Below are 16,652 nucleotides of genomic sequence, written 5' to 3'. Positions count from 1 at the left end.
TAAATTATGTCTAATACAGTAATAGTACTTTTATTCTCCCACAATTGAGGCTTTTGGAATAATTGGAAACCATAGTAGTTGACTCAAATTCAAGCAGTCAATGCTGGAATATAACCATTAACAATTACATAACAATTAAATTATTGGAAATCATTGTTTTATGAAACAAGAGTCAATATGACCTAGTCATGTTGATCATTTGGTGAACACAGATAATGGGCTATTCCAGTTGAAATCTATATACACCCCCTATTGAAGGCATGAACTTAATCTACCACCCACACAGGGGTGTAGATATCAAATGGAGTCATCCAATCAGGTAACTCCATTTGAAATTCACACTCCCTGTGTATGGAGATTAAAGCCATGTCTACCATATAAAAGGTGTATGGATTGCAACTAGAACATCCCAATGTCTGAGTATCTCTTATTAACTTACCTCCATCTGAAGAACCTGCAGAGACTGGGGTACCTGTTGCTGTGTAACATGAAAGAACAAAATAGCATATTCTATTATTAAACTGGATTAAAACATATTTTACATTAAAACATCTAACTTTCTACTTAGACAAGCTTTTTATTATATTCATAACATCCACTTAAATTTTGATTTCCAATATTGACAGAGGATTTTGTTTTTAATGAATATGGTCTGACATGTTGTTACAGTTATATACAATCATTATATATTAGCAGCTTATAGCCTCCCCCCAATATTTGTTGCTTTGTAAAACATCACAAAATTGCTTCTCCTGTAAAAAGGTTTGAAATGTACTTAGCTTCTTTCATTCATACAACTGTTTCTATCTGCTTATGTTGACACAGGAATCTACTCTCTGTGAATCCACCCCAATGTTCCATTCTGACGTAACTCTGGCAACAGTTGACATTCATTCACATCTAATACTACAACAGGGACTGACCTTTGATAGGAGTGAGAGCAACCACTCCTCTACAGCTCTTCTTGAGTTGCATTTGCAAGAGCGATTTATAGCTCCTCTAGATGACTCGTTAAATTCTTTATGCTTTAATTAGGGATGACCATCATAATTTCATGTTGAAACAAAAGATTGTTTTCTGGAAAGAACTCATCAACAGAAGTATTTTGGTGGTTAAATGGTCAAAATCTCTTCGAATTATGAATTTTCCCATTCTGACCGGTCATTGGAACGAAATAAATTGACAAAGTCTAAATATAGCAATGTGAGCAAAATTGGTATAAGCATATATTTACCTTTTTATATTTCTTTATTTTAATATATATGCAAACATGAAACAAGCATATTGTGAAAGTATCAAAGGGTTTCTTATGAAATGGCACTTTACTAGTCAATAGCATTAAGTATTTCTTCAAACCGAGGCACTGAAATCATGCTTTTAGAAAACATTTACCAAAAATCATCCATAATGGCCAAAGTGGCACAAAATCAAAAGTCCAGGTGAACTTTTTTTCTACAACAATATACACTACACATAAGAAAAATACTAATGTACTACAAGGGATTTTCAACATAGGAATCCAAATAATCAAGTACCAACATGCACAGCTTTTGTCCTGATATCACTTCTGGGGTTTTAACAAAATGTTTAACCTCTATTGTGATTGGCAGCAGCATAAGGTATCTCTTTGATAGCTGATAATGCCCAGCCATTCAGCAAGTGGCTAATAACTGACCTTGATAGGCTTGAATGAATACTGTTATGTGCTACAAAACCATCACACTCCAGGGCCTGGTCACTCCATATGCTACAGGGAGCACAGTACTTTAACAATGGAGTGAAAGACTCATTATTGATTTGGCGCGTATTTTAAAAGTACAGCTCCTGTGCGTGTATAGCAGCAAGTCAGTGCAGATGGTATAAATATAAGAAAATGTTTAGGGTTGAGATCAGGTGAATAATACAACAAATGAGCACGAAACTTCACATTTATGTTCAGAAAGGTGTCTATTTAACATGATTCGAAAGGTGTTTGGAAATTCCAAAGGGAAGATGGTATTTAATTTTAACTCGAGATCTACTTGTCCATTTTTTTAACCTTTTTACAGAGGGTATGATAGAGGTAATAACGATAACTCTGCCAAATTACATCTCAGTAGGTCAAGGTGTTCACCTGATCTTATTCATCTGAATATTTTGTGCCATTCTGAGCAGTGCTGCACTGGGCCACTGGCAATTAAGCGCACTGTGGCGATGGACCAATTTTGACTCACACTTACAGAAAAACCAAATAAGTTATGATGCTGTAATTTGCTGGATAGTTACAAAACATAATTGGCATTAACATCTCCAATTTTTACAGAACAATTATGAAAAATAAAAGAATGAGCTCAATTTAGAAATGTCTGTGCAAGCAGTGCACAGTTGAGCTCCCTGCATGTCTATGGGAGTGTTCTAATCAAGTTGATGGTTCATTGGTCATCCCTACTTTAATGGCCACAGGTGCAAACAGCTCTTATAACGCTCTTCTTGAAGAGACCAGAAGAGCATTCTACAGCTCTTTTCTAATTTTCAAAAGGCAGTCCCTGTTGCAATAGTTAACATTGTATATCCTATATGTATATCTACATACCTTGACATAGGAAACTACCCTCTGTGTTTTGACATGTTCCATTCTGACATAAATCTGGCACCAATTTACATTCATTTACATCTACAAAACAGAATGATAAAAAAATCAAGTTGAAATATACGAAGCACAAGTTATTTCTTAAGCAACTGCATTCAGAATCACAAGAATGAAGTCCTGTCCACACTCTCCACACTTTATAGGAAACATCAAGGTAAAGTATATAACAATCTTGGTCATGCTATTAAGGGGGCACAAGCTGGTCACTTGGTCCCCATATATCTTATATAGGATTCATAAGGGGTCAATTTAACATTATTTCCATTCTTTCCATGCTGATTTTACCCAAAAATTTTTTCCATGGGGGATGTCAACCCCCTCTGCATGAATTGTCATGCATACCCCTGCTGGACGCACCAGGAGCTCTGTCAAAGTAGTTGTCAGAGTTGAGTAAGATGTAGATCATGTGCATGCATGATAACATACATTTTTTTCTTACCTTTACAGCCACTTATGCTTGGAATGTATCCTCTATCACAAGGAGACTTAAATTCTGAGCAGGATCTACAGTCATCCTGTGTGCCCCAGCCTCCACCCAATGTACTGCAGCATAATTCAAAACTGGTGGCAAACTCTGGTACTTCTAAAGAACATGTGCCAGACTTCTCATAAGTGAAACAAAGTCCCCTGTCTGTAAGTCATAAAATATGAAAGATACAGATATATAAATTGCTTCATCACTGGGGATGATAACAAGCATAAAATATGATATCAGTAGCGGAAAGATGTATGTCCAATTAGTTGCCATGTGCATGATTGCTTGTGTTGTATGCATGGGTTCTCTCAATGCACATAGCACTACTCTTTATTAGTGCACAAGTGCATGCATGCACCCTGTAATTATGTTTATTACCATTTGATATCCGTACGCCCTTATGGAAAACATGACCTTAATCTCCCACACAAGGGGTGTAGATTTTATATTGCAGTCACCCATCACAGGTAGACCCATTTGAAGTCTTCCACTCCGTGTGCGGAAGATTAAAGTTCATAGGGGGTGTATGTATTTCAATTGGTATAGTCCAATGTTACTTTCATTTATCTTTTACATTGCTTTCACAAAACATTGCTCATATGTTTTTGCATCCTGTTGAGAACCAAAACAGAAATTCTTATGTGCTGATGTGTCTGAAAAAACCTTATATAATTGAAGACCAAATTAAAAATACTAGTTTGCGTATGATGTCCTGTCAACAAGACCAACAATGCTGTACTGCACAGGTCACCTACCAATCAGGCCGTGCCTTTACCCTGTTGTCAAATGCAAACTAGTCTTTTTAATTTGGTCTTCAAATTATAACTAATCATGTTCATAGCTGCACAATGATTGGCCCCAAGCGAAGGAAATATGCAGGATCGAAATAAGCCGATTTAACATTAATTTCATTCTCTCCATCCAAATTGTACCTGAAAATATTTCACAAGGGGCAGTCTACCTCTTCTGCCTAATCCCTGGTGAAATCCAGTAGCAGTATGATGTCAGGGGGAGGCCAAGTGAAATGGAGGCAAAAATCAGAAAATGTGGCATTTTTTGCCAAAATAATACACCGACTTTTTATTCTGATAGGGGAGAGGCAAATCCCAAGGTCTTCGTTTTTTGGGGGATAGTTTCCTCCTGTTCTGAAAATTGCCATTTAGCTTTTTTGACATGCTACAATTTTTGCTAGGATTATGAGTCTCAATTTCTCAACTGCACTTTGCTAAGTTTGCTACACAGGCTTTTTGATGGGAATAAATATGGTCAGGTAACAAAAGACCCCATTAAATTCGAAGCTATTATATTATATGTGTTCCAAAGACCACAAGCTTGAAATGACTTACCACTGTTATAGTCTATTTTGACAGGAGCACCTTTAGCTGTGAAAAGAAAACACAAGATCAAAGATAAGCTGAAGTACTAGTAGTGTTTACACTTATTATATTTTACTAATGAAGCATTTTGTGTTACAATTTGTTTATTGGGGTTTTTTATAATTTTTAATTACCGAGATAAAATAAAACATGTCACTTAACAAATGTGACCATACACCACGAATGAGCCGTAAATGTCCTCAATTGTATTCTGAGTTACAGTGTAAAATGGGCATGAAGGTCATATTCATAGGTATTTCAAGTTGGTGCTACGTGTATCTCATTAAATGAGGTACACGTAGCACCAAATTGAGGTACCTATGAATACGACCTTCATGCCCATTTTACACTGTAACTCAGAATACAATTGAGGACATTTACGGCTCATTCGTGGTGTACGGTCAAAATGTCATTTTGCTTGGTCTAAATTTACATACAAATATGAAGAGGTTGTGGGATTTTAAATCTTCATGTATAAAATGTTTGAAGGATTTCCATGGAGTAGTATTCTTTTTTCTCTTACCTTCACATCTAAAGCTGCCTTCTACATTCCTACATGTTCCTCTTTTACACAATCTAGGCACCTCATCACATTCATTGATATCTAATATATGAATCAATTGGCAATGTGTTATACTTTATATTTCAAACCACAATATTTGGAAAGAAATCCTGAGGTGGAAAGATAAAATTAAAATGTTTATCTCGCTATAAAAAGTAACCTTTATGAAATTTTCCCTTTTCCTTTCATTTCTACCATTTTTGTCTTTCTTTGTCATTGTCTAATAATTTAAAAAAATGCAGCGTAGGAAAATGAGTCAAGGAACCAAGTCACATTCATATCTCCATATATCTTGTGGTACTCGAGATAAGGCCAAAAACACATCAAAGCGAACGATTTGGGCATATCCCCCAATCAAGAACAATAATGCACATTGGGTGGAAATGACACCCCTTATATCAAGCCTTGGAATCTCCTTTATAGAACCCATACTTTCCTCTTGTGTGCCAGCTTTATTTGTCTCAATATTTGAGTGCAAAAGTGCTGGGTCCTTAAGTTCTTTCTTTCCCTCTTTCAATTTTTCTTCCCTTCCTTCATTCCAAGAAAAACACTCACCAAGGCATCTTCCATTTTCTTGCAGCCTAAAACCTGGCTGACACTGAGATTCTAAGTCAGCGCAAGACTCGCAGGCTTCTCCCCAGCCTTGGCCAATGGTAGCACAGCATAATTCCTTAGTAACAGGTTTTTCCACAGAAAGAGAACATGTACCATTATTTTCGTAGGCAAAACACAGGCCAGTTGTACTCCCTATATTGAACAAGGACAGAAACATGATGTAGAGTGTTATTGAAAGATAAAATGTACTACTTACGACCCCAATTTCATGCTATACTCAAAGCAGTGACATGGGCAAAGGGGGGGGGGGGAGGGCCAGCTTACCCTACAGTTAGAAGAGCATTTTCCACCTTTGCCAACCCTGTCAAATCCCCCCCCCTGAAAGTTGACTTGCCCCCTTTGCCCTCTCTAAAAAAGTCCAGCCTATGCCAGTGACTCAAAGACAGAATAAAAATTAAAGATTGCCGTGATCATGCACACACCAAAAATCCAGCAATGCCATTTATGACACCTTTGAACCAAACACAAGACAATAATGTATATCATATGTGAAAATAAAAACAGAGTGCCCTTCAATTTGTGTGCCGTGAGAGAGGTAAACATTCAAAATACATAAACGTTCCAAATACAGTATATCTGAATTCAAAATCATCATAATCCCAAAGGTTCAGATGGTATTTTATCTGTACAGGCTATTTGAAATTGAGGGTGCTTGGACAGATATGTCACTTGACAAATCCTGTGGGGTGCTTATGGATTTCAACTAGAAAATCCCCCTGAGTATTTCTTATTAACTTACCTCCATCTGAAGAACCTGCAGAGACTGGGGTACCTGTTGCTGTGTAACATAAAATAACAAAATAGTATATTATATTATTAAACTGGAAGAAAACATATTTTACATTTAAATGCCAAACTTTATAAGATAAGCTTTTTATTATATTCATAATGTCCACTTAAATTTAGATTCTGAATATCGACAGAGGATTTTGTTTCTAATAAATGTGGTCTGACATTTTGTTACAATTATATACAATCATATATATATTAACAGCTTTCAGCCCTCCCCCCAATATTGTTGCTTTGTAGAACATCACAAAACTGCTTCTCCTGTAAAATGGTCCGAAATGTATTTGGCTTCTTTCATTCATGTAAGTTTCGACCTCCTTACCTGACATTAATTCACATCTAAAACCACAATATTAATCCACCCTGTGTTTTGACATAATTCTGGCAAGAGTTGACATTCATTCACATCTAAAACTACAAAAGTTCACATTGTATACCATATATCTACTTACCTTGACAAAGGAAACCACCCTCTGTGTTTTGACATGTTCCATTCTGACATAAATCTGGCACCAATTCACATTCATTCACATCTAAAACAACAAAATGATACAAAAATATACGAAACACAAGTTGTTACTTATAGCAACTGCATTTAGAATCACAAGAAAGAAATCCTGTCCACTTTCTCCACACTTTATAGGAACATAAAAGTGTATAACAATCTTGGTCATGCCAAGGGGGCGCAAGCTGGTCACTTTGTCCCCATATATCTTATATAGGATTCCAAAGGGGGTCAATTTAACATTTATTTCCATTCTTTCCATGCTGATTTTGTGCAAAATTATTTTTCCAAGGAGGTTGTCAACCCCCTCTGCAGCTTGAATTGTCAGCTGGATGCATCAGGAGCTCTGTTGTTAAAATGGAGTAAGGTATAGGTCATGTGCATACATGATAATATACATTTTTATTCTTACCTTTACAGCCACTTATGCTTGGAATGTATCCTCTATCACAAGAAGACTTAAATTCTGAGCAGGATCTACAGTCATCCTGTGTGCCCCAGCCTTGCCCCAATGTACTGCAGCATAATTCTAAACTGGTGGCAAACCCTGGTACTTCTAAAGAACATGTGCCAGACTTCTCATAAGTGAAACAGAGTCCCCTGTCTGGAAGTCATAAAATATGTAAAAGAAAGATACAGATATTAAAAATTTGATTCATCACTAGGGATGTTAACAAACATAAAATATGATGGGCCAGTAGCAGAAAGATATCCATTTAGCTGCCTTGTGTATGGTGATGTATACATGGGTTCTCTCAATGCACAGCAGCATTAATTTTGCTCCTATATGCTTAAACACCCCGTGAAATATATTCAATGTTTCATCACAAGATTTTATTTATAATTTTAGAATGAATACTCATTCAAATTTCATTGCACGTACGTCACGTGACTCATCAGGAAAGTTGACAAAATCTCATCTTTCCGCTGTATGAACCAGTCATAACTTATCTAGCCATATATTCCAAGTGGAATCTGGCTCAGGGGGACAAGCATGACAGACCAAAAGGTTTTACAGACACAATGATGATTTACTGCGCCAAGAAAGTATCCTTACACTTGGAAAAATAATCATAATTTCAAAACTGAACCGTATTGGGGTAAATTTTTAATAGATGCACAAATCTCATCCTGCACATTATGACACCTCATTGAATCCAATGTGACCTCAAGAAGTAAAGTTACAAGCAATTGAATAGACGAAGGTCCAGTTTTAAAAGTGACAAATTGGCTACACAAGGCGCAAAAAGATTTCAACAAGTGCAACAAAGAGACAACACAGTTTCTTCAATGAAACTTAACTTAAAGCAGTATTCATTTCAGTTTTTACTTCCATATTCTTTGCCTCAACTATTGCAATATTAACATCGCACGTTATAGTCGTGCGATGCACTCTTTTCATGTGCATTCACCTGTATAGGAACGGCCTTGTGCACAGAAAATAGGGAAAGGATTTAGCATAACAAAGGAACAAGCTCCGAGATCCAGCGTGAAAGTCATGGAGCGTGAAATTGCTTATTTACATAACAAGGCCTAGCATTTTTTAGAGCCAACGCCCTTAATATCAGAATAGTTGATCACCGGATTGTCATGTCTGTACTTTTCATATCTTGCATTTTATTTGTCAACTCTTTTGTTTCAGTTTTCTTTTGTTTTAAATGAAGGCACACACAAATTAGCCATATACCACTCTCAAACCAAATGTCTAGTCCGTGGAGTTTTGAATAGGCCAGTGTGTCACTTTTAAAACTGGACCTTCGTCTAATCAAATGCTTGTAACTTTGCTTCTTGAAGTCACATTGGATTTAATGGGGTGTCAAAATGTGCCGGATTAGATATAATGCATCTTTTAAAAATACAAATTTAGCCTAATATGGTTCAGTTTTGAAATTGTGATTATTTTTCCAAGTGTAAGGATATTTTCTTGGTGCAGTATAGAATCATAAGATAGGATCAAAAGTTCAGCTGCATTCAATAGTGGTTTGTAGGGTGAGGGGTTATAGCATTTTAACTGCATCAGAATTGCTGCATTCAATAAAGGGTTTGGGGAGAGGAGAGGAGATGAATTCCAATTGAGCTTCTAAAGATTCTCAATCTTCTGAATCTCCGAATTTGAGCTGAGCCTCCTGCAGAGACAAGATACAAGAAGTCAACCTTGAGAAATTACATCCTTTGCTAAAGTTGTTTAATCCCCAGCTGACAAGGAAACATTTTAATGCATCACAATGAACATCGCTCTTTCTGCCAATCAATATCCAGGAAACATGTTAAGCCTGATGCCTTTAAGGTGGTACTACACCCCTGGCCAATTTTGTGCCTATTTTTGCATTTTTCTCAAAAATTATAGCCCATTGATGACAAGTAAGATATGTATATTATAGGGGTATGGACTACAACTATAACTGCATTGAAAATTTTATTTCTGCACAGACAACATTTGAAGAGCTTAGTTTCAAAACCCCTTACATCCACTTGCCGAATTTTGAGAACACATCAAAAAATCATCAAAAAAATCATAGATATAAGGGAGTTTTTAACAAAAGCAGTTTTTGGTGGGATGCTTGGGTAGGATGAGCATCCCACCAAAAACTGCTTTTGTTGCAAACCCCCATATATCAGTGATTTTTTGATGTGTTCTCAAAATTCAGCAATTGGATGCAAGGGTTTTGAAACTAAGCTCTTCAGTTGTAGAGTTACAGTCAAAAATGAGGGAAAACCAATATTTGATCAATAAATCAATAACTACTTGTCTTGAGTCACTGAAATTCCACTGTAGTAACTGGATTCCTTGCCTCTATAATATACATAACTTTTGTTACCAGTGTTTTATTTGTTTTTAAGAAAAATGCAAAAATAGTCACAAATTTATCAAAGGGTGTAGTACCACCTTAACCCTAACGCTCCTGAATACTACAATACTACTTGATATATATGCTGTTAGTACATGCATCCCACGTGGTGTGATGACGCAATCGCCCTATGATATATAGGCACGGTTTCGCTGGCCAGCGAAGCCCAAGACCCGTGGCAAAGTGTCGCCGACTGAGTGCTTGGCATGCGAGGGGTCTCGGGTCCGAATCCCACCCAGAGCAAACAACTTCTTTCCTTCTTTTCTCTCTTTATTCTTTCCTTCTTTCCCTTCCCGTCGCTAAAAAGCCCCTTGGCGGTTAGGGTTAGGTTACCACTATCGAAACTCAGTATAGGCTTCCTTAACCCTAACGCTCCTGAATACTACAAAATACTACTTGATATATGCGCTGTTCGTGCATGCATCCCACGTGGTGTGATGACGCAATCGCCCTAAGTGACATATAGGCACGGTTTTGCTGGCCAGCGAAGCCCAAGACCCGTGGCAAGGTGTCGCCGACCGAGTGCTTGGCATGCGAGGGGTCTCGGGTTTGAATCCCACCCAGAGCAAACAACTTCTTTCCTTCTTTTCTCTCTTTATTCTTTCCCTTCTCGTCGCCAAAAAGCCCCTAGGCGGTTAGGGTTAGGGAAAACAATTGACTTATCTTCCAAAGGTTCTAAACTGCTGTATTTTCTTAATTTCAGTCTCCAGTACAGACAGTTAGTATGTAAGACAAAACAAGTTAACTATACATCCTGTGCTAAAGTACTTTCCTGAAAAAACTGAAAATGTGTGTGAAATTGGGCAAAAAGTACAATTTTTTTTAAATTCAAATTGTACCCGAATATGTTTTTCCAAGGGCAGTCTGCTCCTTCTGCTTCTACCCTCATTATATCCAGCAACAGTACTAGGTTGTCCAGGGGAGGCAAAGTGAAATGCGGGCAAAAATCAGAAAATATGGTATTTTTTGCCTCAATTAGTGTTAAGTGATTTTTTTTTTTTTTTTTGAGGTAAAGCCCAAGGTTTTGGGTTATTTTTTTTGGGGAGAAATCCCCATCTCTTATCCACACCAATAGTTACACTCATGTTCTGGTTATTGCCATTTCCTTTTTTTGACATGATACAATTTCTGTTAGGATTATGAGTCTCAATTTCTCTCAATTACACTTTGCTTACAGAGGCTTTTTGATGAGAATAATTATAGACAATTAACAACAGACCCATTAAATTCAAAAACTATTATATGTGACACGATCTGGTCCATGGGGGCCAAAGGAGGCATTTTTGAAAATTAAGTTACTGTAATTATTACATTATACATACAATAGGCTATCATTTACTGAAAACATCAAATGTCTAGCATATTTGGTTCTAAAGTTATGAAGTTTTTTGATGCCTATTTTCTTATGTATTTCATTGTTTTTTACTGCATATTATTAGCTTTATCTCAGTTTCAAATTTGCCGCCTTTGGCCCCCATGGACCAGATCGTGTCACATATTAGCTATACTTTCCAAAGATCACAACATAATTTGCTTTGACTTACCACTGTTATCATCTATTTTGACTGGTGCACCTTTAGCTGTGAAAAGAAAAACACAAAATCAAAGGTAATATAAGCTGCAGTACTACACTACAAGATTCCTATTGTGAGTACCTAAACAGTACCAATGCTGCTACTGCACAGGACCACCAGCAGTGACTACACTGGTACTTCCAAGCGCGGATCCAGGGGGTGTGCTTTGGTGGCTGCAGCACCCCGGGGTATGAATCGCAAAAAAAAAAAAGAAAGAAGAGAGAGAGAGAGAGAGAGAGAAGAAGAAAGAAAGAAAAAAAAGAGAAAGAAAGAAAAAAATTATACACCAAATCGCTGAATTGAGTACAGAAATGCAAAATTTCCCTAGGATGAGGGCCCCTTCCAACACTGTCTGGAACCCCGTTTGGGTCACTAACTTTACAGCAGGCGAGATTAGAAGGCGGCCTCCTTTCACAAAAAAAAAGAGAAAGGAGAGAAGAGAAAGGGGAAAAGGGAGAAAAGAGAAAAGAAAAGGAGGAGCGAAAAAGCTGAAAAAGTTAAATTGCAATCTCAATTGAGTACATGTAGGTCCATGCCTAAAAAAACGCACAGTCGGGTCGATCGGAAGTAGGCCCTATAATATAGGCCTATAGGCCTGCGATTATTTTAGGCATTGCTTGAAGGCGGATCCTTGTCCCAAAAGCATGTGAATATTACTGCAGGTCCGCCGATATGCAGGGCCCATCACATTTTATCACCAAAGTCATTATTAAGACGACTCTATGCTGACTTCAACATCGACCCATAGTAATTGCGAGTCTTGTAAAGTGTCAGTGGACCTGTGTAACATTTAAAATTTTGCAAATTGAGTCCGGCCCCTTTTATGTTTAAATAAAATTAAAACAATGATAATATCATATTATGATAGTGTGAAAATGCTGCACCAAATGGCTTCAAGTGGACCTTCATGTTGCAAAATTGTCCAACTTAGGGGGGGAACATCCCCCTCGGACACCCCCCTGCATATAGTTGTTAAACAAGTGGCCATTTTTACTCCTGCTTTCAATATTTGCCAAGTTATGTTTAAAACAATTCATAGGCCTGCAATAATAGGGAAAACTTGTCCACGGAAAGCTTCATGGACCGTCATTTACAAATTTTCGGCTTTTTCAAACTAAAATTTTACACACTAATGGCCATTTTCGCTCCTGCTTTCAACATTTGCCAACTTATATTTAAAACAATTCATAGGACTACTACCATTGACTACAAAAGGGAAAACTTGTCCACAGAAAGTTTCATGGACCGTCATTCACAAATTTGTGGCTTTTTCAAACTAAAATTTTAAACACTAATCGTGCCAAAATGGTCCACCAAATCGCCTCAATTAGGTCTTCATTTTCCAAAAGTTTCTTACTTCTGAGGGGGGAAACATCCCCCCTCAGACATCCCCGTACGTAGTGGTTAAACAAGGGCCCATTTTCGCTTCTGCTTTCAACATTTGCCAATTTATGTTTCAAACAATTTATTATATAGCCTACTACAATAAGGAAAACTTGTCCACGAAAGGCTTCATGGACGGTCATTTCACAAATTTTCGACTTTTTAAAACTAACATTGTACACACTAATGTTGCCAAAATGGTGCACCAAATCGCTTCAATTAGGTCTTCATTTTCCAAAAGTTTCAAGCACGACGTGATGCCTGCTTCACGGCCATTTTTTACATTTCATTACTTTTTTAAAGCACCCCGGGGGGAAGCAGTCCTGGATCCGCCCTTGGGTACTTCCCTGGTATGCACAGGCAAAATATGCAAATAAACTCAATAATATTCATAAATATGCAAATAATATGACACAAAACTATACAGCACACCAGGCCACCATATCCTATCACCATAGGTTATCGCATTGGAGCTACACAGTGGATTAATGAATTTGGCTTTCGCCCAGACAGCCAAATAAAGAACGAAAGAATCAGACAACCATTTGGATGATAACATAAGCCCAACATATGTGTGGGGGCCAAAAATCATGGAAAATTCAACTTGTTTGGGTAAATAATTACAAAAATTTCGACACATTTCTACAATTTCACTTTTCCTCCCATCCTCAAATACATTTTATGGATCATTACACAAAACACAGGCCACACATCATAACATACTATAATTTATAAATTAGCCTTGACTCTCATCAGAAAATGTCAAAAGTGCAGGAATGCTATCCATAAAATATCCAATGGGAATACATTACAGACATCAGGACTCTCCTACATCCTCTACTCACAATTACACAGTACAAATAGGATCATACTTCCAGATTCATCCCTAGGCCAATTTTATATCAGTTTTAACCCAATTTGAATGTTATTTGCACTGAAGTATATTTAAATGTGGTGATGAATTTAACCTTTTTAAGGGTGGTGCACTAATTATGTGTACCCGGGGTGAATTCTCAAAATGGTCTGCCAAAAATCGCTTGTCTCTTGGCAAGTGCTAAAAACCTTTGCCCCCCCTTCGATGTGCCAAAAACCTTTGCCCCCCCCTTTTGACGTGCCAAAAATCTTTGCCCCCCTTACACATACACATGATTTTTGGGAACCCGAATTTAAAACCTTAAATTGTCTTAACATATAATGCGAAAGCAGCGAGCAGGAAATTTTGCATATTTGAACATGTTCAGTAACGTTTTCCTCACGCCTTTTAGGGCGTAATATAGAAACAGTGCCCAAAATATCTGTGCCAAAAATTGCTTGCCCCCCTTCGACCTGCCAAAAATCGCTTGACCCCCCTTTCGACCTGCCAAAAATGCTTGCCCCCCTTTTTGGCCTGCCAAAAATCTTTGCCCCCCTATAATTCACCCCCGGGGTACACATAATTATTGCACCACCCCTAAAGTGGGTGGTTTGATTCTAATAGCTGTTTTCTAAATCAGACAGAGGCCCATCACCCAAACATTAATATTTCTAGTTTTAAATTCAAGTACTCCAGCAGGTTTGAACTACAGAAGCAAAAATGTGCATCACTGTCACCCAAAGAATAGTACACAACTTTTAGGTTTTGGTTCATACCTCCTATAGCAAATCATATTTCATCGGGCCTAAAATTTCACTGGGTTATGAAAAAATCTTGAGGTTTCATCTGATACCACAATCTACATATTGATGAGATAAAGTTGGGGATGCGGTAGTCAATCAAGTCAACCTAGAGACTAATAAATCAAGTCTATGTGATGAGGTCTGGGATATGTTTTCAGGGTCAATATGGACAGGCAGTTTTGGTGAAAATGACTGGCACTTGTTAAATCCTAGGACCCTGGTCAAAAACATTTTGTATCTGAAATCTGATGTATGTGTGAATTGTTTGTGGGGATTTTCATGGAGTAGTATTCTTTTTCCTCTTACCTTCACATCTAAAGCTGCCTTCTACATTCCTACATGTTCCTCCTTTACACAATCTAGGCACCTCATCACATTCATTGATATCTAACATATGAAACAATTAACAATGTGTTACATTTCATATTTCACAATGATAAAATATTTGACAAAAGTAGTTTATATATGTGACATGATCAAGGGGAATGAGTAGGATGTCGCTAATATTGATTTTGAGCTTTTGACAAAGAAAATGTTCAAATTCTTTTGTTTTTTATTGTTTTCAGCGATTGATAAGTTAACATAACTTTGCAAAGAAAGGTCATATCAACATGGGGTTTTCAGTTTCTGAAAGCTTTAAATGTCCTCTTTAGAACCATATGTAAAACTCATTTTCGACTAGGGTCGACATGTGACTCATTCCCTTTGATCATGTCACATATAATTTCCTGTTATTTGTTAACCTGTGGTTTAAAGATAAAATCAAAAAGTTAATTATCAACTACTTCATATTTATATTTCATACTTGCTTCCTTTTTAAAACTTTTCCTTTTTCCTTTAATTTCTTCCTTTTTTTCCTTTCTCTGTATTTTTCTTAATACTATTGCTGAGCAGGAAATGAGTCTAGGAAGCAAGTAATTCTCATCTCCATAAATCTTGCGGTTCTTGAGTTAAGGCCAATGATATGAAGGCCTTATATCCAAACTGTGTTAAGTCCACAACCCCATGTGTCTCATTTACTTGTGAGATACAATCGTAATTACTTTGACAAGTTTGACGTTAGCAACAATGAGTTGTACCATCAACAAGCTATTATTTACCATAACAATGCTGCATAACAATATGCACAACTGTTCTCATTTGGGAGACAAAAGCCTCACACAGTATTGGTACTGTGTGTCCATCTACTATTTGCTTTGTAATGGTGCATCCAACTGAAATTATAATACCTAGCATCACAACACATTGCAATATCACACAGGGAAATCCGGCAGGTTCATTTTGCATACCTGCATACTGCATATTTTTAGAGTTTCTTAGTGGCGAGTAGGCCTATATTAAAGCTACATTATTTGGAGAGCATGTTTTGGTGATGTTGGTGCGAACTTTGTGGTGGTGGGGTGTATGGAGAGGGGGGGTGGGTGTGTATATGCAATTCTGTTTAATTTCTTGATATTTTTCATTTTGATTTAGGTTAATGAGTGTTATGTTTTAACATTGATAATATAAATTGGAGAAAAAAGAACCTAAGATATGCAGTAGATGCACTGTCACCTTAACAGTTTCACTGGAACTCCCCAAGGCTATATACATATGATCATTAATCTTTATCCAAACCAAACTTACAAACACTTTCCTTTAACCATATGTGTATGGTTTATCTACCATTTCGTTTTTGTATTAAAATGTGTCATTGCAAAACTTCCATGTTGCAAACAAGCAATGTATTGTATTTTGTTCTCAACTATAACACAGGAAGTAACTTATACTGATGAGGCCCTTTAGAATTGAATAACAAAAAGAGGCAGCCTCACCTTTTATCAAATTTTTACTTTTATGAATTGAATGGCACCATTTTGGGCCGAAAAAGATCAATTGTTTTGGTTCTCGTACCCTCCCTCCTCAATTTCTGATTTTTGTCAGATTGTTTTTAGTTTCTAGATTTTTCAAATATTTTGGAATGCTTTAGGAAAACTTCACACATAGACCATACCTCGTCCCCGTGTCCCCCATAGGCCTATGATATACTAAGTTTAAATTATACCCCGGGATTATACCCCTCCCCCAATACCGCTTCACCAAATGTAGGGTTCAGGATATATATTTTGAACTCAAACTATTTCCAATATTGGCATGTTTAGATGTGTAGGGCCTATAAGGTGTCAAGTCATAACTCAAAAATCTGGATTTCATATTATGTCCCATCATTCAGTGGGACATTCCACCTTACTGTAGTACC

At 37.1% G+C, this 16,652-nt stretch overlaps 1 protein-coding gene across 1 annotated transcript in view; it reads right to left on the bottom strand.

Moving 5' to 3' along the window:
- Positions 1-16,652, bottom strand: part of LOC140167015 (uncharacterized) — a 99,227-nt gene that overhangs the window by 52,554 nt on the left and 30,021 nt on the right. Inside the window, exons 10-17 of the mRNA XM_072190493.1 lie at positions 14,720-14,800; positions 11,345-11,380; positions 7,364-7,555; positions 6,899-6,979; positions 6,397-6,435; positions 5,598-5,789; positions 5,004-5,084; positions 4,451-4,486 (exon numbers count right to left, since the gene is read on the bottom strand). Of these exons, the coding sequence (XP_072046594.1) occupies positions 4,451-4,486; positions 5,004-5,084; positions 5,598-5,789; positions 6,397-6,435; positions 6,899-6,979; positions 7,364-7,555; positions 11,345-11,380; positions 14,720-14,800 (738 nt within the window). The remainder of the gene's footprint in view (positions 1-4,450; positions 4,487-5,003; positions 5,085-5,597; positions 5,790-6,396; positions 6,436-6,898; positions 6,980-7,363; positions 7,556-11,344; positions 11,381-14,719; positions 14,801-16,652) is intronic.

The sequence above is a fragment of the Amphiura filiformis genome, chromosome 12, assembly GCF_039555335.1.
Source record: "Amphiura filiformis chromosome 12, Afil_fr2py, whole genome shotgun sequence".
In the NCBI taxonomy this organism is placed as follows: Eukaryota; Metazoa; Echinodermata; class Ophiuroidea; order Amphilepidida; family Amphiuridae; genus Amphiura; species Amphiura filiformis.
This window is presented reverse-complemented; position numbering and strand designations above follow the sequence as displayed.